The 26,105-nt window shown below is 37.8% G+C and overlaps 1 protein-coding gene across 1 annotated transcript in view; it reads left to right on the top strand.

Moving 5' to 3' along the window:
• Window positions 1–26,105, top strand: part of PELI2 (pellino E3 ubiquitin protein ligase family member 2) — a 262,851-nt gene that overhangs the window by 211,830 nt on the left and 24,916 nt on the right. The window contains exon 3 of the mRNA XM_007948360.2: window positions 18,206–18,307. Coding sequence (XP_007946551.1) covers window positions 18,206–18,307 — 102 coding nt within the window. The remainder of the gene's footprint in view (window positions 1–18,205; window positions 18,308–26,105) is intronic.

A 26,105-nucleotide genomic window follows, 5' to 3' on the forward strand; every position in this document is an offset into this window, starting at 1 on the left:
AAGAAATGCCTCTAGCTCCAGTGGTCTGGAAGCTGGAGGCAAAGCTGGACCCCAAGGTTGAGGGGCTTTCACCCAGCCCCTAGAGCCTGGCACTTTGAATTTGGACTTAAAGCCTCCAAATTTTAAGAATAAACTCCTGTTTGTTTAAGCCATCCCATTTGTGGTATATTCTTGTCGGAGCGGCACTAGGTAACCAGAACATCAGTTTATGACATTTGCTTTCTATTCTGTAGCAATAATTTTGTCTTTTGTTTTAGTCCTATAAATTACGAGAATTTAATGGTTAACTGCCAGTTCTGTTGCCATAGGCTCTTTATCAATCTCTTATTTGGATGAAGTTTTTCTTCTGGTAGTTTCTTTAGTAAGGAGCTCATGAAAACTCTATATCCTAAGAACTCTAGCATGTTGACCAATGCTTGTCTGTTAGCTGAACATTTAAAAGAAATTTAAGGTAATACAAATTTGAGTTAGTATAAGCATGCTAGGAGCTCCGGTGGTGTAGTGGCTAAAGCATTTGACAGCTAACCAGAAGGCTGGCAGTTCAAACCCACCAGCCACTCCTCAGAAGGAAGGTCAAGCAATGTACTTCTGTAGTGATACTGCCTCGGAAATCCAAGGAGGGGTCGCTATGAGTCAGATCCGACTTGATGGCAGTGAGTTTGGTTTTTGGTTATAAGCATGTTAATATCTCTGGATTTTATAGATGGGAGACAAAAATGTTACTAAAACTGGAAGTTATAAACATATTCATAGGTAAATAAGCAAACAGCAATATCATTTTAAAATCAATTCAAAGTGTGTTAGAAAGAATAGTAAAGAAAAACATAAAATATTCTCATTTTTCATTGCTTTTATTAGAGAGTTAATGGGTGTAAGCATATTTTTGTAATTGTATACATAAAAGTAACCATAAGAATGGAAATACAAATCTTCTGAGTAATCATACACACTACAGAAGATCAGGCAAAGAAAGCGCAGATCATAATGTGAAAGATTTTTTAAAAGGAAAGAGAAGTTCAGAAATTGAAATTTAAAAACATTCACAATAGCATCAAAAATATAAAATATTTTGGGATAAATCTAACAAAAGGCCTGTATACTAAAGACTATAAAATGTTGCTGAGAAAAATTAAAGCTTTAAATACATTAAATAAATTATCTTCATGGAGCAGAAGTCTCAATATTGATGTCTTTTCTCTTCAAAGTAGTATTTTTAAACATGAAAAGCAAAACTATGGATTTATTAAAGAAAGGTAGAAAAAAATTACTTGCCTAGGTTGGCAGTGAGGAAAACCTTTCTAATCATGATAAAGATCTATAAACCGTCGAGGAAAATACTGAGAAGGTTGATGTTATAAACCTCTAAAAAGTCTGTGTGGCAAAAAGCACCTTCAGTCAAAATATCAACAAGTACAGGAATTAGCAAATTACCACAGAAAATCGGGTAATTTTTGTGAGATATAAAGAGTGCTAACAAACCAGTAAGGAAAATACCAACAATGCAAAGGAATAATGGGCAAAGGATATATAAATAGTTCATAGTAGAGAAAAAGAATAGAAAATTTAAGCATTTTTAAACATGTTCAGGTTCACTTATAGAAATTAATTAAAGCACAATGAGATAACATTTTTCACATTCCAAATGATAAAGATCATAATATTCAATAACTATATTGGTGAGGGTATGGGGAAACACACTCATATTCTTTTTATTATTATTTATTTTTTATTTTTGCAGTGTTTCCTCCCTTCCCCTCTGATCTCTGGTAACTAAGAAAGAAAATTTCCTTCCATATATGAACCTTTTCTTGACTTTTTACAATAATGAACTAATACAATATTTTTCTGTAATTGACTTATTTCACTCAGCATAATGTCCTCCAAGTTCGTCCACATTACACAGTGTTTTGCAGATTCTACATTATTCTTTAGTGTTGTGTAGTAAGTATTCCATTGTGTGTATGTACCATAATTTGGTTATCTATTCTTCTGTTGATGGGCACCTCGGTGGTTTCCATCTTTTTGGTATTGTAAACAGTGCTGCAATGAACATGGGTGTGCATATATCTGTTCTTGTCCTGGCTCTCACTTCTTTAGGTCATATATCTAGTAATGGGATTGTTTTAGACTGGGTTCTCTAGAGAAGCAAAACCAGTAAAGCTTATATATAGAGAGAAAGAGAAATTTATCTTAGAAAAATAGCTCACACACTTACAGAAGCTGGCAAGTCCCAAATTCTTGGATCAAACATCAAGCTGGAGGCTTCCTGACTCACGCAGCTGCAGGGGCTGAGGAGCTCAAGATTAGCAGGTAGTATACTGGCTGTTGACTCCAATGAATGACAAATCCAAGATCTCCAGGCCAAATGGTGGGTTGTTTGCTCACGGACAGTTGTGGACAGTACAACAGAATCCTGATCCACAGAAAAGTGTCTTTTTTCCCAGGATGTCCATAAATATTCTGGAAGCAGGTCACACCCCTAGGGAAACTCCCTTTCAACGGATTGGTTGCTCAAAACATATACATCTGATCCCGTCATTGGAACAACCCACATCACAGTTGCTTAAACCATACAGAATTGTGGTCCGGCCAAGTTGACTTACAGTTCCAGCTATCACAGGGATTATGGATCAAATGGTATTTCTGATTCCAACTTTTTAAGGAATCGCCATACTGCTTTCCACAGTGGTTGTGTCATTTTACAGTCTTCCCAGCAGTATATGAGAGTCCCAATCTCTCCACATCCTCATCAGCATTTGTTATTTCATCTTGTGGAACTTTGCTATTAGTGCTAGGGTGAGATGGTATCTCATTGTTGTTTTGATTTGCCTCTCTCTAATGGCTAATTATCGTGAACATTTCTTCATGTGTTTGTTGGCTGCCTGAATATCTTCTTTGGTGAAGTGTCTGTTCATATCTTCTGCCCATTTTCTAAGTGGATTGTTTGTCATTTTGATGTTGAGATGGTGGCATTTTCTATAAATTTTAGAGACAAGTCCTATGTCTGATATGTCATTGCTGAATATTTTTTCCCAATCTGTAGGTTCTCTTTTTACTGTTTTGGAGAAGTCTTTTGAAGCCCATAAAAATTTAATTTTTAGACAGTCCCATTCATCTAGTTTATCTTCTGTTGTTTATGCATTTTGGGTCATGTTTGACAGTCTATTTATGTCATAAATGAGGGCCCCTAAATTGCCCCTAGTTTTTTCTTGAGGAACTTTATAGTTTTAGGTTTCACATTTAAGTCTTTGATCCATCTGGAGTTAGTTTTTGTGTATAGTGTGAGGTACGGATCTTGTTTCTTTTTTCTGCAAATGGATATCCAGTTTGCCAGCACTGTTTGTTAAAGAGACCATCTCTTCCCCCATGTAATGGATTTTATTAGCCCTTTGTCAAAAATCAGGTGACCATAGGTCAATGGATATATTTCTTGGTTCTTAATTCTGTTCCATGGGTCTATGTGTCTATCTGTTATTGTACATCAATATCAGGCAGTTCTGACTCCTGTGGCTGTACAGTAGGTTTTGAGATCTGGGAGTGTGAGACCTCCTACTTTGTTCACACTCATATTCTTCTGATGAGAGTTAAATTGGTATAATTTCTATGAAAAGTAGTTTGACAAAAATTTTCAAAATTAAATGTGTGCGTACCAATTGATTTGGCAACTTTATTTTTAGGACTTTATCCTAAAGATATATCAACCTATATGCAAAATAAATACATGGATATTTATTGCAGCATTGCTCATAAAATTCATACACACACACACACACACACACACACTAAAGGAGCTTTATTAAATAAATCTGGCTACATTTATACATCAAAAAGAATGGTTCCGCATTACAGTTGCAAGATATAGACCATTCTACAAGTTATATTGCTCAGTGAAAGTAGCAGGGAACAGAACACCGAGTACAGTATGGTATCATCTCTTACGTATATACAGCTCTTACATGTATATTATAAGGCATATCCATAGATTTTTCTCTGAAAAGAGCCTTAAGAAACTTGGTGACAGTGGCTGTCTCTGTGATAAAGGACTGGAATTAGAAGCAGCATACTAATTTTGTACACGTATTACCTGATTAAAAATATTCTTTGACTTGAAAATTGATAAGAACCTAGAGGATACTATAAAATTAAGTTAAATTATCTAGTAGAGATTATGACTGTTATAGTAATAAAAATAACTCACTATAATAGTAATTATGTATTTCCCACTATATTCTGAGTTTTTTCAACAGCCTTTCAAGGTAGTTGTAGTATTTTATGGGTTTGGAAATAGATTGAGAATATGGCCCAAGGACACACACATAACATTAGGCCCTTTAAAAAGTTTGATTTATTAAGTCATGAAGAGAAACATCTAAATATATCTAATATTCTACCAGAAACGTTGATGAATGGCTTGGTGTAGTTGGCAGATAGTTGTTAGAACTAACTGTCTTGTAGGAGCTCTGCTAGCGTAGTGCCTAAGACACTTGACTGCTACTACCCAGAAGGCTGGCGGTTCAAACCCACCAGTTACTCCTCAGAAGGAAGATTGGGCAATCTACTTCTGTAGTGATACCACCTCGGAAACCCAAGGAGGGGTTGCTATGAGTCGGGTGTAACTCGAAGGTACATAACAACAACTATCTTGTACTGCCAAAGAAAGACAACCATTATCTTACTCTAAATTTTATAAATTAGGATTGAAATTTGCATGATTCCAGCAGGTTCAACATCTTGAAAATACCAACTGCCAAGATAAATGTTGTCTTTTGAAAGTAAATATTTTCATACTTCTATATAACTAGTATGTGGCCGTATTGAACTGGTTTTGTTCCACGGAGAAAATGAGATTCTCCAGCAGATGGACAAATTGTAAATTTAGGCCAATTCTTTAAATCCAACTAAAATGAGGGGAAAATTTGGGGGGGAGGGCAAAACACAGACTTTTTTCTACATCTTTTAAATAACTTTTGTTTTTATTGCTATAAATAATCAATAGAGTTTTATGTTTTGTTTTATTTTGGCCAAGGGTAAATTTCAGTCTTTCCATTCTTAACTGCTCAAGGATCATTTTGACAGCTGATAAACTGACCTACATACTAAAATAATTATACAGTAAGTCTTTGGGTATTTTAGTATAAAATCAATTTCTGTCAGATTCGTTTTATAGGTTCTGGAATTTTGCCTGCTCATGGCATCAAATTAGGGCTTGCATTTACTATGGACTCAGCCTGACACACATAGTTGATGGTGGATGCCTGTGTAATTTTTCTATGCTCTTTAGATACAATTGAGGTATGCTGTGTTTTACACAGAAAATGCATTATTAAAAGAGAAGTATGTGGATTATTGAACTCTGAATTTTATTTTCTCAATTTATTCATTTGTAAGATGCTTTATTTTTCATCTGTGATTTATATTTATTAGTGCTCATTCTTTAAATTAACTCTGTTTTCTTTCCAATTTGGGAAGTAGTTTATAGCATAGAAATACTTAACTGTTTAGAGACGTATGTGTGAAGTATCACAGCAGACAGAATCACATCCATCCTTTAAAGAAATGTCTGTTGTTGACTAATCAAATATCTCTGTGTAAAGTTGCCAACTCTTACTGTTTTGTGGGACTACAGTTAGGTTTTCACTCTTTGTCTCTTAGTCTTAATAGTGTACGGCAATGAGAAACCCATTGTTTTCACTTTCACTAAAACACTGGGCATTTCATGGGAGTATTATGCCCTCCTCATTTATTCCCATGCCCCCCTTTTTGCTTGTATTGAGAAACATAAAATATTCAAAAGCAAACATGCTGCTGTTTTACAGAATGAGTCTGTTAGGCATCACTTTCATCACGTCTTACCAGGCAAATGTGGCCCCTTCCCTTTCCCAGGTGAGCCTGGAAGTGATCAAGGCATTGCTTGTGAGGTAAGACCCTGAGGGGGCTGGCAGTTCTGCCACCTGCTGCATGCTGAGCTCTGAGATTGCAGAGTCTTGCCTCAGAGGGCCAGGGTATGAAGCTTTCCAGGTGGTGCCCTTTTCTCAGCCTCTCATGCTTTGTCTGGAGCAGACATGCAGCAGTGGTGTGTGGGAATGTCTCCATCCAGAAAATGTCTACATTAAAATTAGCTTTTTCTAAGCTAAGACCAAGAAGTCCTAGAACTTTAAAAATTAGGATTAGAAGTAGGCAGGTTGTCCTTGATGGTAACTAGTGCACAGAACTTGTTGGTAACATAAGCAGGTTTATGTGTATAAATGCATGTCCTGTGTGTGAAAATTGCTTCGCCTATTTCTTGAAAGAGATGAGACAAATAAAACAAAGCAAAGATTACACCTTCGGTAGCTTTGTTCTTGTTACTTACCATCCAGTTGACCTGATGTGTGCAGAGTAGAACTGCTCCAGAAGGTTTTCAAGGCTGGGACCTTTCAGAAGCAGAATGCCAGGCTTGTCTTCTGAGACACCTCCAGGTGAGTTTGAACCATCGACCTTTCAGCTAGTAGTTGAGTGTGTGACCATTTGCAACACTAGGGACTTCTTGGTTAGATTAATAGGTTCTAAAAAACAATCAAATAATCCATATAAACTCGATTATGAACCTTTCAGCACTTTGTAATGGACCGAGTGGATATAGAAGTAGCTGCAGCATCTCTGTCCTTAGCAATGACCATCCTAGGGACTTAAGACCAGCACTTATGCAGATGATGAAACTGAGGCACAGAGCACTAAAGGGCCTCAGGGCCAGTAGACAATGGAGTGGGAACTGAGACCCAGCCTATTAACCACACAATATACTGCCTGAATTAAAGGCTGATTTAAAAGACAGGAGTTCTGTTTTCTAAGAGCTATTTATCAGATTGTAAGGAGCTCTGGTGGCATTGTGCCTCAGGCATGTGACTGCTAACCAGAAGGTTGGTGGTTCAAACCCACCAGCCACTCCACAGAAGGAAGACTGGACAATCTACTTCTGTAAAGATTTATCGCCTCAGAAACCCAAAGAGGGGTCGCCATGAGTTGGGATCAACTCGATGGCAGTGAGTTTGGTTTTTCCTTTTTTCTTTGTCAGATTGTAGGTGGTAGGAGTCGTAGAAACAGATCTCTACAAAGCACATGAATGTGTTCTTGCCCCTCTTGAACTTTGACACTTGTGTTTCATACCTTTCCGACCATATTAGAGTCAGGTGATCTCTTATGACCAAAATCAAACTCATTGCCATAGAATGGATTCTGACGCAGAGTGGATTCCCACAAAGCGGAACTGCTGCATAGGGTTCCCAAAGCTGTGAATCTTTACAGAAGCATACTGCCTCATCTTTCTCCTGTGGAGGGATGGTTGGTTTGAACCACCAAACTTTTGATGAGCCACCAAATGTTTTAACCACTGTGCCTCCAGGACACCTCCTTGTGACTGGAACGGCCAACTAAATCAAGCTTCGTTGTAATTAGAAATGACTCCAAATTAGGAACAAGTTCTTCCCAAATGTTCTTATCCTTTGTGGCTTCTGTGTTTGCTTGGCTGATTGGGCACATCTGCCCTGGCCCCAGCCTGGTACTGTGTATGCGTAGATTCTCTGCCAAGGTTTATTGAAAGCCTCAGTGAGCCAGTCCTGGACGAGAGCAGCAGTGGCCCAGTGCCAAGTTCAAAGTCATTGCCTCTATCAAATAGGCTTATCATTTTGTTTTACTGTGAAATACTGTTTTTATTGTTGAAATTCAAGTTCATGCTTTGTGACTTTCTCATAGTAGTCATAGTTCGGGCTCTTGTTTGAAATACGGCTTCTTGAAAAGATAGAGCATTTTAAAGAGTATGCTCATACAAAATAAATTCTGAATTCCTTAGTCACTTCCTCTCTTTGAAAATAGCACTCATACATATTTTATACATAAATTGACAAGGATGGCAGAGACCTCATCTTCCCTGTAGCAATTTGAACCAGACTGATTGAGGATTTATTGCCTAATTATACTTGTCAGCTTGACATAAAAGTCATTAGTTCTGGAAAAACATGTTTGTCATACCGGGATTATCTCTAATTAATGCAGTCAATATCTAGCATATATTTAAAGCCAAATAGAAAAATAATTTACAAAGCATATGTTATGGACTGTGAAGAACTTGATGGTAAACGCTTTGAGGTAACAGCAGAGCTGGAATTACAGATTACTTAGCAATTACTTTGTATTTGAGGGGAGTAAAATGGCATGTTATACATTGTTCTCTCTGCTTTGTAATACAGTGAAATCAGTCCACCTGGCTTTGACACCCTTAGAATTATAAAGATAATAGCTGAAGAGTTGGAAACATCATGTGATTTAGTGACAGTTGATGAGTGTCTAGACTAAGATTCAAAGTTGCTCCAATGTGGTGCTTTCTCAACATCAAAATCCATTAGCCAATTTGGTCTCTCCAGTGTCCACATGTGGTCTTATTTTCCTTTCCTGATGTACAGGTGGATTTCAGCAGCATAAACTTTTTAGTCCTATTGAAAGAAAGACTTTGGCATGAAAGTTTTCTCCCTTCTACCTGATGTTCAGGCATGTGCTGGATTATCAATGGATTATGCAGTAGGTGATACAACCACAGATACGATGCCAGTGATTTCATGAGGCAGCTATTGTATGTCTCTATGTCCTTAGATACCCTCTAGTACCTACCCCTACTGCCCCAGCATCACAGTGTATAAGACAGCACTTGGGATGGTAAAAGCATTAAGTAGTGATTTCCAAGAGGCTGCACAGTTCACAGCAAACTCATTCATTTGCTCATAAATGTGCATGTTTCTTCCATAGACGTAAACATCAGAAGTTGTTTTTGAACAAAAAAGGTTTAATCGATTGATCCTGTTCACACCTACCTCAAAACAGTTTCCGGAAGATACTAATTTATTATAAAAGAGAGGACAAATGACTTGGGGTGGTGTATACGACTGAAGGAAGCTTTTCAAGATGAATCACAAGCTGTCACAAAGCTGTTTTCAAGAGCTTTGCACTGTGCATCTGCATGCAGTCGTATTCTATGATGTCCCTCACTGTTCCTGTCCTAATTTCCACTATTAGGACTTCTCATTCTAATTAAAATGTGTCTCTACAACAGTGCACCATCACAGAATGCTCGTGTTCAGTAACCAGAACAACTGTGAAAATCACTGTAGATATTTTTTCCAATTTGATCAGGTTCTTTCTATAGCAATCATTTATTTAAATTGTATGCTGGACTGAAATGGTAAATTCCAAATTAGAATTAACATTTAAAGTGGCTGAAAATAAAGTTACCTAAAACATGCAAAATAATTGGCAGGGGAGCCAGTGTTTAATTCTATGCATTATTAAGGAATGTGGGATTGACAGTATCATTTAGAAAGCTGTTAAGAACATAAGTTTATCTTATGTTTCTTGGAGGAACCCAAAAGACAAAGTGGCCACTGACTTCTCAAGTAGAGTTTCTAGGACATTTCCTAGGGCTTTCTCTGTCAAATGGGCTGTTTAAGCATTTCTGACTTCTTCCCAAAGAGGAAATTCTGTGGGAGCAGGTTGAGGAAAGGAGTGCTCACCCTGGAGTACAATCAGCCCCAGTTCCCTTTTCTTTCCACAATCCTTTGTTGGGAACTGAAGGACAGGAACAGTGAGGGGCATCATAGAATACGACTACATGCAGACGCACAGTGCAAAGCTCTTGAAAACAGCTTTGTGACGGCTTGTGACTCATCTTGAAAAGCTTCCTTCAGTCGTATACACCACACCAAGTCGTTTGTCCTCTCTTTTATAATAAATTAATATCTTCTGGAAACTGGTTAGCTTCTATGTGATTTTTCCCCCCATTTGTGATTGAGAGCTATCCCTGCTGCTTCTTAAGAGCACTGATTATGTCTACTCACAGAAAAGACTGTGCAGGGTGCTGCTGTGTCCAAAAACACAATCGTTTGATTTAGTTAGGCTACCATGCTGCCCAGGAGCTCTGGTAACATAGTGTCTAAGGCACTTGACTGCTAACCAGAAGGCTGGCGGTTCGAACCCACCAGCCACTCCTCGGAAGGAAGGTTGAGCAATCCTACTTCCGTAATGATGCTGCCTCGGAAACCCAGGGAGGGGTCACTATGAGTCGGGGCCGACTCGGCTGCAAATAACAACAACAACCATGCTGCCCAGCAGTAACTGTAGTTCTATAATAATCAGATATCTAGACGAGAGAGATTAAACTCTTAAGTCATTTCGTTCTAAGACATAGTAATGAAATTCCTCTTCTTCTAACCTACACCCAGTTTCTCTATTTCATTTGAAACTCCGATACTCTCTCTCTGTGCTGTGCACATTGACCCAAAATATTGCATTCCATTAAATGAAATATACTCTAATTTGATTTTTTTTTTTAAATGTTCCATTGATATACATAATGCATATGATTTAGCAAAGTTGGCTTGGTCATTTCTAACATGCCTAGTTATTATCTTCCCCTTCTTCCTACTATATATTGTGATATGGATGAGAGTTTACAGAGCAAATTGCTTCCCCATTGCATGATACAGGCACATTTTGTTTTGTGTCATTGATTGCAATCCCCACAATGTAACAGCACTCTTCCCACTTCCTCCCTGTGTTTACTGTTCCTATTCAGCCTTCTGTCCTAGCCCTTCCTGCCTTCTGAGCTTTATCCCTGGGCAAATGCTGCCCTTTTGATCTCATAGGGTTGATTGTTTTAAAGAGTGTCCACATTTCTAGTGTTAACTGTTCATCTTAAAGGCCTATTGCTTCACTGAAAGTTAAGCCACGGGGTTGTATTCAGGCTTGAAGGATGTCTAATGGCCAGTACCCCACTAGGCTGGCTCTACATGTAGAACTCAAAATGTCCATGTGACATAGTTGATGACATTTGCTGCCTCTGAGGATGACACTTAAAAATACTAATTAATATAAGACATTTTTTACTCCCCAGTCATCCAACAACTGAAGATTGTCACAATAAAAATACGTATTTGCTCTAGTCACAGACAACCTCTTAATATTCAGAAACACATTAAATTTCCATGAGAAACGTAGTCCTTACTCTGTGTAAAGGGCACAGTACCTTATCCCTCATAGTGGATGTACCTATCTTGTGCTCTTGGGTAAGATGTACATAAAACTCTTAATCTCTTATTTGATACATCACACAAGATAGAAAAAATGCTCTGGAATCAACAAGCCAACCAAAAGCAGCCTGAAAATCATCATTTTTCTCATAGAAGAAGTCTGGAGACAAGTAGTTCCTGGGTTGGTTCAGCATCTCAGAAATGTCAGAGCTCCCAGTCAGCTTCTCTAAGCATCTTTGACCTTTCTCTCCACACTGCAAAATGGCCACCTCAACTTTGTACAGCACTTCCATTTAATGATACAGAAGGGAGAAATCGCTCCTGGTGCCTGCCATCCCCAAAAGTCCTCTACCAGATTACCCTAAATCCCATTAGCCAGATTAGGTCATATTTCTACATGCTAGAGTCAGAGGAGCCCAGGAAGGCTTGGTTTAAGTGTATTGGCATTTTCAGGCTTTTTCATGGAATCCTAGTTCAGCTAGCAAGGAGAGTGGCATTGGGTAGGCAACCAGCAGTGTCTGCCACAATAATGAATTCCATTTTCTCTCACTGCACAATTGATAAAGGCTCACTCATCAGCCTCACAGAGTTTTAATCAAATGGGTTAAATCATATCTGCAATAAATTAATGTTGTTGTTGTTATGTGCCGTCAAGTTGGACTGACCCCTCCTTGGGTTTCCAAGGCAGTATCACTACAGAAGTAGATTGCCCAACCTTCCTTCCAAGGAGTGGCTGATGGGTTTGAACCACCAGCCTCCTGGTTAGCAGTTAAGTGCTTTAGGCACTATGCTACCAGAGCTCCCATGTCTTACTATATTGTTGTTGTTGTTGTTATGTGCCATCTAGTTGGACCAACTCATAGCGGCCCCTCCTTGGGTTACCGAGGCAGTATCACTATGAAAGTGGATTGCCCCATCATCCTTCCGAGGAGTTGCAGGTGGGTTTGAACCGCCAGCCCTCTGGTTAGTAGTCCAGTGCCTTAGGCACTACGCTACCAGAGCTCCCCGCAATAAATTAATATTTTCTAGAAACTGGGTAGTTTCTTTGTGATTTCTTTTTCCTCTTTGTGATTGAAAGCTACCCATACTCTTCTTAACAAATAACATTATTTAATTGTTTCCCTTATACATTTAAAATTTGAATGAAAGTGTTTTGACTTGATTTATATTCCCATTATGCATGTTATGGGATTGCCTTTCTGGGCATCATTACGTATTATATTTATATAAGTGCTTTTATGTATGTATGTTCTTATTGTTATGTGCCGTCAAGTCGGACCCAGCTCATGGCAACCTGTCCTTGGGTTTCCGAGGAGATATCACTGCGGAAGTAGATTGCCCAACCTTCCTTCCAAGGAGTGGCTGGTGGGTTTGAAGCGCCAGCCTTCTGGTTAGCAGTCAAGTGCCTTAGGTACTATGCTACCAGAGCTCCTTTATGTATGTATATATGGGTTTATAAGAGAAAGAAACTCTATAGATTTTATAAAACCATGTTTTCCTTAGACTCTAGAGACCCAGAGGACTTCCTTACATTTAGTTTAACTTGAACCATCAGGTCTAACTGAGCCCGTGATACAAGTAGCATGTTGTTATTGTGTTGTTGTGTGCCGTGGAGTTGGACCCAACTCGTAGCAACCCCTCCTTGTGTTTCTGAGGCAGTATCAGCCTTCCTTCCAAGGAGTGGCTGCTGGGTTTGAACTGCCAGCCTTTTGGTTAGCAGTCAAGTGCCTTAGGCACTACGATACCAGTAAGCTTTAACTTCTTAAGCCAGATATCATTGGAATCTTTTATTCTGCATATCTGAAGTTGTCCAATTTTATATTTTTATGTATTTATAACCTGATAAAATTCATGCCTGTATTAAAGTGGCTTTTGTAGATTCAAAGTATCTGAGCTGAGAGTGTCACCATGGGTACCTTAGCCGGGAGTGTGAGGGAAAGGATTGCATTCTAAGAACCATGGAAGGAAACTAATGTCATCTTGTGTCAGTAGTAGGTCATTCATTCTTTCATTCATCAGACATTGAATGTCCACCATGTGCTTGACTCTGGGGATGGAAAAACAAATCACCAGGCCTGCCTTTGTAGCACTCAACAGTGGTGTGTGAGCAGGATTAGCGACTCTGCCATCTCATCACAGATGCATAATAGAAGAGTGAGTAGTGATGGGATCAGTATTATCTACCAGACAAACTTGTTGGGCCCATTCTCTTTATACATTTAAAGGCCTTAGTTTTCAATTTTGAGTCAGTATAGTAAAATCACACCATTATGTTACAATAATTGTGTTTGAACTAAGTAATAGTGAGTGCCAAGAGAAGACCCTTCCTGCTCTCCTTCTGGTATTTCAGAGAGAGATTTCAAAACAACTTGGTGCCTTGTGAGCATTTTTATTTCCAAAATAACTGTAAATGAATCCGTAATTGACCAGAAGCTGCATTTTTGAAAGTCATACTGCTAATATTAAAAAAATTGTTGAAAAATTGCATGATACTTCTAACAACAAAAAACTGAATGTCTTATGCATTTCCAACCTTCTGTTTTAGACTTGATCCCAGAAAGGAACTGAAAGTTAATTTCAAATATAAAGTCTCCTCTGAACTCTCCAGACTGAATCTAGCACCACCAAGAAACTGTGAGCCCTAATTCATGTCATCAAGGGATGTTTGCACCCTCTCCATTGATTTCTGAGGATCCATGGGATGGCCTTGAGTGTCCTGGTTTTGGCTGCTGCCTTTTACTTCACATCCCAGTCTTGCCTTAAATCACAGTCTTTTGGGGCCAGCTCATCACCATGCTTCTCCTCCCTGTGGGCACAGCCTGTTTGGGTCCTAGGCACCAGTGCACATGGCTGTTGTATGGACTGAACTCCTCTCCTACCTTAGCATCAACAGGGAAATCAGGGTCAGGACAGGAAGGGACCTAGAGGTGGATATCATGGGTAATTCTCAAGTTCCTTAGCCATCTTTCCTACAAGTGAGTGCCTTGCTGGCTGGCTCAGAGCTACTCAGTGACATCTTGGGACTTACTTCTCTCTGCACAATCTCTTTTCCAACTTCCTAGTCTTCCCTAAATCCTGGGAGCTCCAAACCATATCTTCAGTTAGCACTTTCTTAATCAAATAAGCTCAGGAAAGTATTTTCCTAAGCCAGAAGTACCCACTTTTTCTAGCCCTGGTCATTCACATTTAGCAACATTAAAAAGCTGGCAGAAGTTTTTAATTATAAATTTTCTTTAAATAGATTCAACATTTAGGTGACTGGATCAGGCATTCAAAACCTTACAGTGCCAGGGCTTCCTTCTCTTGTGGATCAGCCAAGGCAGGGGATTCTCAGTAGAGCTCTGTGATTCCCTGTGTCCAGGCCTATTCCCAGTCGTTACACTGTTTCCCTATAAATAGTGGGTTTTTTTTTTTTTTTTTTTTTTTTTTTAACATGTTACATATGTCTGTAGTTTGGGTCCCAAGAATTATTTTTATAATAAAACCCTTTAGAAGAACTGGCTTTAGGGCCTTCAAATAGCTGTTTCTGAGGCTTCCCTAAATGGCATGGGAGTTTCTGGGTCACTGTGCTCAAGGGTATGCTAGGCCAACTGGGTGAACACAGCATGTCTGCCTAGGGCCTCAGATTTTCCAGCAAATTCCAAAGCGATGTTTAAATGTTAAACTAGCAAGCATGTCATGGAATAGAATACAAAATTTATAATAATTTTATGTAAAATACATTAAGCATAAGACACTTCACTCATGGGCTGTTACTTCAGGGCTGTTTACCGAGGCTTCAGGTAACGCTCCTCCAAGTAGGACAGCTTAGATGGAAGTTTGAGAAACTGTTCTTAAAAAGCTACTCAATCTTCTGTCATCAAGTAAATTCCCCCTCACTGTGACCCTCATAGGGTTTCCAAGGCTATAAATCTTACAGAAATAGATTGCCTCATCTTCCCCCGGTGGAGCAACTGGTGGGTTTGAACTGCCAGCCTTCTGGTAAGCAGCCAAATATCTTATCCACTGTGCCATCACAGTCATATGGAAATGTGTAACTTTTAAAAAGATACTCTGTTATTGTACATGTTTACTCCTTGGTTTTGAAAATAATTGGCAAACTATAGATATTCTCATGTTACGTAGTGTGTATGTGCCAAGAAAGCTGTATTTAAGTTGATAAGGTAAATTGGAATTACTTTAAAAAGCAATAGACACTGTTGAGGGAGAACTGAATTTTTTTTTTTTTTGCCAAGGTCACTCCCTGATGATTATTACCTTTGCAAGCTTGAATTTAATGACATTATATTCTCCAAGTGGGATTTTTCTCCAACCACAAAGATAAATGTCCATTATACAAATGTCATTGAATTGTTTTGGCTTCAGACTGGTATAAAATGAAGATTCAATTTGTTAGTGGAGTTGAGTGGTTTAAGAAATATTTTTTAGATTCCCAACCATATTAGAGGTCTAAATTATTATATCTAAAACTTACATTACATTAATGAAGCAATGACAATGAATAAGGAAGACCAAAGAAGAATTGATGTCTTTGAATTATGATGTTGACAAAGAATATTGAATATACCCTGAACTTCCGGAAAGAACAAACAAAACGTGCAGTTGGGATGTTCCTTAGAAGTGAGGATGGTAAGACTTGCCCTCTCTTTGGTCATCTTGTCTGGAGGGACCACTCCCTGGAGAAGGACATCATGCTTGGTGAAGTAGAGGGTCAGTAAAAAAGAGGAAGGCCCTCAACAAGATGGATTGACAGAGTGACTGCAACAATGGGCTCAAACATAGCAATGATTGTGAGGGTGGCGCAGGACCAGGCAGGGTTTCATTCTATTGTTCATAGGGTTACTATAAGTTGAAAGAGACTCAACAGCACCTAACAACAACAACAAAGAAGCACACAGAAACATTATTTCAATAAAACATCATTTCAGTCATGAAGTTCCTCAGGGCAGATTATTAAATAATCATGAGATTAACCAGGCTAACTTCAAAGCTGGTTTGGAATGTTGTATTATTTGTTGCTCTAAGCAATTATACTAGTCAAGTATCGAGGTTCAGAGTATATTTTCATTAACATGCTGTAAATGTCCAGCTACTTCCAAATGCTTTCTTAGGCTTCTTACAGTGTCATCATTCAATAAATGTTTAATTAAAAAGACTTATTGAAGTTTTATTTATTATGCTTAGTGGAAATGAAGATAAATCAAGTTAAAGTGGAATGGATAAAATGTAATTGAAATTAATTGAAGTACAATTTAAATCAACATCTTTGTTAATTTTGAAATATTAAAAGTATATGACCACAAATTAAAGTATGTTCAAATGTATCATTATGGAAGAAAGAAGAAAAGTATCTTATTACTGGTTCCTAGGCTATTTGATAAGGAGCTGTGGTGGCATAATAGGAAGGACATTTGGTTGCTAACCAGAAAGTCAGTGGTTCAAACCCACCAGCTGCTCCATACAAGGAAGTTGAGGCAATCTACTTCTGCAAAGAGAGCTCGTAAAGATTTGCAGCCTTGAAAACCCAGTGGGGGTCACAATGAGTCAGCATCCACTCGATGGCAATGAGTATAATAATAACCTACCTTTGATAAAGAATATTAGTTTTTTTCTAGCCTAAAAATAGAAAATTTAAAACTAAGTTAACTGCCTTATTAATTCACTAAATATCTGGATTACGCTACTGCTTTATGTAAGATTTAAATACAATGTAGAACAGAGTTACTGGTAGAATTATCATTGACTAAAATAACATGCTATTATTATTGTCTTAAACCAAAAACCAAGCTCACCGCCGTTGAGTCGAACCTGACTCATAGCGACCCCTCCTTCGGTTTCTGAGGCGGTATCACTATGGAGGTAGATTGCCCAACCTTCCTTCCAAGGAGTGGCTGCTGGGTTTGAACCACCAGCCTTCTGGTTAGCAGTCAAATGCCTTAGGCACTGTGGTAGTTATGTTTGTGTGTCAGTTTGGCTGGGCCTGGTTGAGTGGCTGGGCAGCTGGTGATAGTTATTCCCCATGATGAGACTGGCAATCAGCTCCATGGTGGGATCTACCACAAGCAGCTGAGTAGCTCCCTTTGGGATGTGGTCTGCTTCCTGTATATAAGGAGAAACCTGGGGAATGGTCTCTAGCCTATGGCACACTTGGACCCTGCATGTAGCCATGTCGTTGCTCAGCAGCCTGCTGTGCTCTGCCGACCTTGGGACTTAAAATGGACATAAGTTAACGCTCTGCCGTGTGGTTTGGTAACATCGGGACTCTGCCTTTTTACTTGTCAACCTTGGGGCTTCTCAGCCTCAGCAGCCAGCAGCTGTCTGAGTGAAAAAATGGTGCTAGCTCCAGTGGGCCGGGAGCAGGAGGCAGAGCTGGACCCCACGGTTGAGGGGCTTTCACCCAGCCCTTAGAGCCTAGTACTTTGAACTTGGACTTAAAGCCTCCAAATTGTAAGAATAAACTCCTGTTTGTTTAAGCCATCCCATTTGTGGTATATTCTCGTCAGAGCGGCACTAGGTAACCAGAACACGCACTATGCTACCAGAGCTCCTATTATTATCTTATAGAAGTCTTTCTAGAATATTTATCATTTTTTTCAATGATTTTTTGATCATTTGACAAAAATTAGAGAAGATTTAATCTTACTTGGTTTGAATTACAGCTGCTCATAATTAAGTACAAAAATTATTAGTTTGTTGAATTCAAGATGATTCCTTTCTCAGTTTGTTTTTTTTAAAATATCTATCACCCAAGAAAAATATTACAACAAAATGTTATTGACATACCTGTTGTAGTGTGAAATAGACTTTAAGATTTTGGATAAATCACTCTATATTAGTCTAAAATTCCTATCACTGAGGAAAGGTAATAGGGAGAAAGTGTATACTGTTTTCCAGGAGTATGATTAAATCAAGTCTTACAAGCTAGTAAATTTGCTTTGATTTGATCTAAATAAATTATTGTCCACAGAGATAGGTAGAATATTTAATAATCCGGAATTGTGACTATTGGCAGTTAGAGACAGGCTCTAACTGTCAGGCAAATTCTGGCTTGCCTTGATTTTGGCTGGTAGACATGACTCTTAATTGCAAGTAGAAATGTGATGTTATTGAAATAAAATTTTAATTTTTTTTTTTTTTAATTTCATTATTAGGCTATCAGCTGCAAAGGTCAACATAGTATATCCTACACTTTATCAAGGAATCAGACTGTGGTGGTCGAGTATACACATGATAAAGATACGGATATGTTTCAGGTAACATCTTTTTTTTTTGTAATGAAAATTTTAGCACATTTTCCCTTGAGTTCTGTATTTCTGCACAAATAATCAGAACTTCTAGTACAGTGTTTTTGGTAATGTCCAGGGATAAAGAAATGAAGATAACAGGAAAATCATTTCTATTTGGTTTTTGAAAAGCTCAGAACAAACTTAACTCCACAGTTGTGAAATGACATATTGTCAGATCTCAACTCAATAAAAATAGAAGTTAATGAGAAGAGTAAAAATGTTTAAATCTAATCACTTTGTAAAAGCCAACATGTTCAAACTACTTCCTAAATAACCCTTGAATCAAAAAGAATTCAAATTGTAATGATAGGCCTTTCTAAAAAATAGCTATGAGTTGATTTGGGTGAAGGGAAAGGCATTGTAACAGAAGCATATGACCAGCACAGTATTGCTAAAGAAAAGGAAGACACAAAGGTGCACAGGAAGTACACTCAACAAAGGTAAATACTATTACATATACAATACTACATTATCAGGAGTAGCATCATGTTGTCAGAAGGGACCATTCCCTGGAAAAGGATATCATACTTGGTAAAGTGGAGGGTCAGCAAAGAAAGGGAAGGCCCTCAATGAGATGGACTGACACAGTGGCTACAACAATGGGCTTAGGTATGGCAAGGATTGTGAGGCAGCACAGGACCAGGCAGTGTTTCATTCTGTTCTCCGCAGGGTCCCTAGGAGTTGGAGCTGACTCAGCGTCATCATTCAATATTATTGAATCATAACAACAACAACAGCAGCAATCTGTGGATGGATACATAAGTAGATAGGCAAGAAGGTGGTATGGGTAGACGAACAGGGATATATCCATGACCATTCTTAGATTTGACACGTGATATTTCTACATACATATTTGTATGTGCTATAAAAATGTCCAGTTGCATTATAGAGCTCACAGGGGACAAAGGTAGGGTAACTTCTTAGCCACACCTAAGCACCATGGGCACTATGAGGGAGTGAGTCACTGGGCCTGTGGACCATGGTTTCAGAGGGCATCAGGGTCAATTGGCACAACATAGTACACAAAAACATTGTTCTACATAGTACTTTGGTGGGTAGTGACTAGCGTCTTAAAAGCTTGTGTGCGGCCATCTAAGATGCAACTATTGGTTTCTCCTCATCTGGAACAAAGAAGTGTGAAGAAAATCAAACATGTATGGAAACAATAAGTCCAAAAGACTAATAGACAATGAGAACCTCAACATACATGACTCTGAGACCAGGAGAACTAGATGGTACCAGATTCCAATGCCAACCACTCAGATCAAAATTAGACATACTAGATAGAGTAGAGGAAAAAAACATGGAACAAAATTCAAAAACTTTAAAAAAAAAAAAAAAAAAGATTACTGGTCGGATAAAGACTGGTGAAACCTCAGAGACTATGGCCCCTAGTCACCCTTTGGACCTGGAATTGGACTCATTCCAGTGACTTAACTCTCAGTCAAGTAATGGACAGGCCTATGAATAGAAAGACTGCACCAGGGAGATGCACTGTTTAGAACAATCAACCATGGGAGATTAGAAGGGCAGCATTTGCAGGGAGAAAGCTAGCGAGACAAGAATTCATAGTCAAGAAGGACACAGGGAAAGGGTAACCACAAAGAGGAAGTAAAGAGAGAGTTGTTACATTGTGGGGATTATAATCAGTGTCATAAAACAAAATGTGGATGAACTGCTGAATGTAAAATGAATCTGCTTTTTAACATTTCACCCAAATCACAATTAAAAAAAAAAGTAAAATAACTATGGGAGCATTAGTAGTTAAGGCATTTGGCTGCTAACTGAAAGGGCAGCAGTTCTAACCCACTAGCCACTCTACCTCTATAAAGATTTGTAGCCTTGGAAACCTAATGACAGCCACAACGAATAGGAATCAACTTGATGACAGTGGTTTTTGTTTGTTTGTTTGTTTTATTTGTAATACTATATAGTAAAACTCATGAAATGTGGCTGATGCTGTACTCAAAGGGAAATGTATAGCCTTAAGCATATTCACTATTTTTGTAAAAAAAAGAGTAAGAATGAAAATCAAGGAATGAAACATTTATCTCAAAACGTTCTTTCAAAAAAGGTGACAGTGATACAACATCACATGCGGGTGAAGAATGCACAGCTTGACCGAGGTAAATGGTGTCATTAAGAAGTACACAAGAAAAAAAAGATGTTTTTGGTAATTGCTGTGACATATACGGTTGCGTAGCAACAAAAAAATAGGTGTGAAGTTACATGTGTATGTATGTTGCATACACGTGTATATGTGAGCATATATAGATGTATCCATACACATGTTATATAAGTATATGCATCCACATATGTTCACATATACAGTAAACCTCCTAGGAGTCACAAATACTTCTTAGACTTAACCAAACTCCTTGCCAGATTAGTTTATGTGTCTGAAGGTCAAGGACTACCATAGTCTTGTAGGTCAACTCTCGTTCAATTATGATACAGTATGTAAAGTTTATGTTCTGCATCCTACTTTGGTGAGTAGCATCTGGGGTCTTAAAAGCTTACAAGTGGGCATCTAAGATACAGCTGTTGGCCTCTGAATGTCCAGAGTAAAAAAGAAGGAAATCAAAGACTCAGAGACTAGTCCACAGGACTGATAGTATACATGAACCACAGCCTCATCTACCCTGATACCAGAACTAGATGGTGCCCAGCTACCAATACCAACCATTCTGATCAGGAGCATGGTAGATGGATACCGATAGAATGGGAGCAAAATATGGAAGAGAACTCAAATTCTTAAAAAGTTCAGACTAACTGGACCAGTGGAGACTGAAGGACTCCCCAAGGCAATCGCCCTAAGATACTCTTTAAACCCTGAACCCAACCTGTTTGATGAGGTCATTTTTTTAGCTACATAACAGATGGGCTCATAAAACAAACAATATCATCCATTATTACTGTGCTCCTTTAGAGAACCATCTGTATGAGATCCAACTGTCAGCAGATACACAGAAGCAAAGACAAGGAGGTAAGGGGGCAGAGAAACTAGATTAGAACAGAAATAATGAGAAAATCTACACTGAAAAATGTAACCAATGCCACTGAACAAATTGTTTCGAAATTGTTAAATGGGAACTTAATTTGCTGTGAAGGATATTGTGCTTGGTAAAATAAAGGGTCATCAAAAAAGGGGAAGACCCTCAATGAGATGGACTGACAGTAGCTGTGACAGTGGGCTCAAGTATGGCAAGGATTGTGAGTCTGGTGCAGAACTGGGCAATGTTTTGTTCCATTGTACGTAGGGTCGTTGTGAGTAGGAACTGACTCGGTGGCACCAAACAGCAACAACAATTTGCTATGTACACTTTCACTGAAAACACAATAAAATATTTTAATTAAAAATAAAAAGATGACAGCAGTTAAGAAAAGTATAGAACAGAATCAGAAGTAGTAGTAGTAGTGACTTACAATATCCAGAAATACATCAAAAGAAAGCTGAAGGAAGGGAATAAAGAAAAAAGAAGAAAATAAAACTGGGGGAAAAAAGAGAATTAATAAATATATCCAAAATGTTGCACTTTAAGACAACAGAAAAGTAAAATTAAGGTGAATAAAAAGGAGTAGTGGTGGCATAGTGCCTAAGACATTTGACTGCTAACCAGAAGGCTGGTGGTTCAAACCCACCAGCCACCCTGCAGAAGGAAGACTGGGCAATCTACTTCCATAAAGATTTACCACCTCGGAAACTCAAAGAGGTCGCTATGAGTTGGAATCAACTCAATGGTGGTGAGTTTGGTTTGGTTTTTTTTAGAGGTAAAAAGCAAACAAAACTTGGGAATGATGAGGCTTTTCATTTCCATGTAGAGAGTTGAATCAGTAGATAAATGATGTTGAAATAAATGTTAAAAACAGTAGCTGACATCTTAACATCATAACTTATATATGATTCAAAATAAATTTAGAGAGTCTAAATAAATAATTGAATGTAAAATGAAGGAACACACTCTTAGAATATAATATTCTTGGGGTGAGGAAGGATTAAGTGTATCAGCAAATGAAGAAATCTTGTAGTAAACTAATAGATTTTGCTTTACACAACCTAGCTTCTTTCCAGATTTCAAAAAGAGTGAAAGTCAAACAAACTAGGGAAAATAATAGGCAATATATAATGTAGGCAAAGGATTGATACCCATAATATATTAACCACTTCCATACTTTAAAAAATGGATAAAGAACAAAATATGTAATTCTCAAAAGAAGAGATATAAATGTCCAATAAGTGTATTTAAATAATTTTAAAATGCCAAATCAATCAGTGATAGAATGCTCTCAAACCAAAACCAAACTCACTGCCATCGAGTCAGATCCAACTCATAGCGACCCCTCCTTGGGTTTCTGAGGCGGTATCACTATGGAAGTAGATTGCCCAACCTTCTTTCTGAGGAGTAGCTGGTGGGTTTGAACCACCAGCCTTCTGGTTAGCAGTCAAATACCTTAGGTACTATGCTACCAGAGCTCCCATAGAATTCTCTATTACCTGTTAATTGGAAAATATTAAATAATGTTTTATGAAGTATTATCTGTAACTGTTCTTGCTAATGAGACTGTCAACTGGTGCAACATTTCTGCAGAACAGAATGATGGGATCACCAGTGATTTCAATAATCAGACCCATTGACCCAGTAATTCTACCTTTAAGAATTTTTATACATAAATATATAAGCAAAGATATAAATACATATTACAGTGTTGTATATGCTAATGAAAAACTACTAATAAATCTACACTTTGAGCAGTAGGTGAGAATGGTCACAGTATGGTACATTCAAACACCATGTAACCATTAAGTAATTATTAAATGAGGAAATAAAGAAATGAAAAAAAGGCATATACTTAGCCTGTACTCATTTTTACACACACATACATGCACACATACTCATAGCGACTCCCTTTGGGTTTCTGAGGCGGTAAATGTTTACAGAAGTAGATTGCCCAGTCATCCTTCTGTGGAGTGGCTGGTGGGTTTGAACTGCCAACCTACTGGTTAGCAGTCAAATGCCTTAGGAACTATGCCACCAGAACACCGTACACATTAATATATAAGAGAGAAAAGGGACTGGAAAAAAATGTCCCATCTCTTTTGCCCTGTTTTCTATGAAACCATGATGTACATGCCTACCTTGGACCATCTACATCAATAATTTTATCAAGAGAGAAGTTAAATTCTGTATCATATTTGTACAAAATCAATAGGAATCATGAACTGCAACGCCTCAGATTGATAAAAAGAACCAAAAAACTAAACCCGTTGCAGTCAAGTTGATTCCAACTCATAGCCACCCTATGTACATGGTAGAACTATGAAGAACTTTTTAACTATGAGATAAAACTCAAAAACCACAGAAGAAATTATTGATAAATTCAGTTTGTCAGATAGTTAGATGTCAGATAGTTAAATAGTTAAATTATATATCACCAAATAAAATAAAGCAGAAAAAAATGGCAAATGACAAACAAAAATATGTACAATTGTTACCAAAAAGGTAATAATGTCCCAATTATATAAGTGAACCTTAGAAATCACTAAGAAAAACACCAACAATCAAATAGGCAAACAGGCGAAGAATATGACAGACAGCTCATCAAAAAGGAAATATAAGTATCTCTAAAATTAAGAAAATATGCTCCACCTCACTTCTAAAAAGAGAAATATGAATACAAATCACACGGCTACCATCTTTCACTTATCAGATTAGCAAAAATCCAAAACATTTTGTCAAACGTGGGGGAAACACATTTTTGTTTCCCTGCATCATTTTTGGGAATGGAGACTGCTGTAACTCCATTTATGAAAACTACTTAAATTCTTTGACTCAGCTCTTTATCCTTGTATGCAGGCAAAATTACATATGTACTAAGTTTTAACTCCTCAAAGCATTGCTTAACAGCCAAAGATTGGAAGTATCAGCTCAGAAACCACCAGATTGGTGAATTCAGGTGCAGCCATACAGTGGCTTAATTAATACATTTAATAGTATTCAATATATTTAACAACATCAATTATTTATTAATATTTAACATTATAATTGAATATGATATTATAGTTGATATGACTCAAAATATTTAATGTTATTTTACAATACTTTTTTTTAATATTATTAATAATTCATTTAATATGCTCAGAGCTCTTCCATGTCAGTATATAGAGCTTCTCTCTCATTCTGTTTTACAGCCATGGAGGGACCCCACTGTCCGGCTGTAGTGGAATTTACTGAACTTGTTTCTTATTGAAGGACATTTTGGTTGTTTCCAATCTTTTGCTGTTAAGCAATACTTTTACGAATAACTTCGTACAAATGTAATTTTGCCTGCACATAAGGATAAAGAGAAGAACTGAGTCAAGGAATATAATTAACCCTGACAGCATTGCTTAATGATTTAAATAATGCTTATATGCATTCAAATTTCTGAAAAGATACAACATTGATAAAGCAGTTGCTTTTGTGGGAAAGGGGACTGGGCAGGTGACAGGGAGCTTTTCACTACACTCTTCTTACACTTTTTGAAATTTAAACCATGTGGATGTGTTAGCTATTAAAAAACAACAACAACTAAAGAATCCTATATAAATGTAAACATAGACATAAATATTTGTGTGACAGTTTGAACTCAAAAGAGGGCTTCATTATAGTTAAACAAACTATTAACAGTGCCTTTACTCTTCATGCCATTCCATTAATAATTTTCTAAATGTCTTCTTATTCTACTAAAGAAAACCACTTTCTAAATAAAATACATGTATAAACTTCCCTGTTGATGTATTTCTAGAACTTTGTAAGGATTTCTTATTTTTTAAATACTTCCCAAAAGTATGCATTTTCAATTTATGAGATTTTTTTTTCCTATGTTGCAGAGATAGCCAGAGGGATTCTTATTACTAAAAAACTGAATGAAAAATATTTTATAATTATCAATGACTCATTTTTACCTCTCAAGTCAACAGTTATAGTGATAGCATATGTAAGCAAATCAAGAAGTACTGACATGTGAGGCACTGAATTCCTTTAAAGGAAAATTTTATTTTCAGTAATTTTTCAAGTAGCCAAAATGCTCCTTAGAAGCAAGATGGTGAGACTTCCTCTCACGTACTTTGGTCATGTTGTCAGGAGAGTCCAGTCCCTGCAGAAGGACATCATGCTTGGTCAAGTAGAGGATCAGCGAAAAAGAAGACGACCCTCAATGAGATAGATTGACAGTGTCTGTTGTTAGGTGTCGTTGAGGCAGTTCCAATTCAGGGCAACTCGATATATAACAGAAAGAAATGTTACCAGATCCTGTACCATCCTCACAATCGTTGCTGTGTTTGAGCCCATGGGTATAGCTACAGTGTCAGTCCATCTCAGTGAGTGTTGTCTGCTTTTTCTCTGACCCTCTACTTCACCAAGCACGATGCCTCACTCCAGGTAAGCCCAAAGAATGTGAGATGAAGTCTCACTGTCTTCACCCCTAAGGAACATCCTTGCTGTACTTCATCCAATAAAGATTTGTTGTCCTTCTAGCAGTCCAAGGTATATTGACTATTCAATTCAAATGCATCAGTTCTTCTTCAGTAGCATTCACATATTCCAGTTATGGACCTCGGTGTTGAGGGACATTCATTTTAGCCATTACCCATTAAAATGATTTCTAAGTTAATTCAGCATTGAAAAGCAGCACTTGCTGCATTTGCCACAGTGGAATAGGTCGTAGGCTCAGAACTTGGAAACAGTGCCTGAGAAAAATCAAAGTTAAATCTAATTTTTTTTTT

This window comes from Orycteropus afer, unplaced genomic scaffold (assembly GCF_000298275.1).
Source record: "Orycteropus afer afer isolate SDZICR_OR568_19922 unplaced genomic scaffold, OryAfe1.0 scaffold00214, whole genome shotgun sequence".
Lineage (NCBI taxonomy): Eukaryota > Metazoa > Chordata > Mammalia > Tubulidentata > Orycteropodidae > Orycteropus > Orycteropus afer.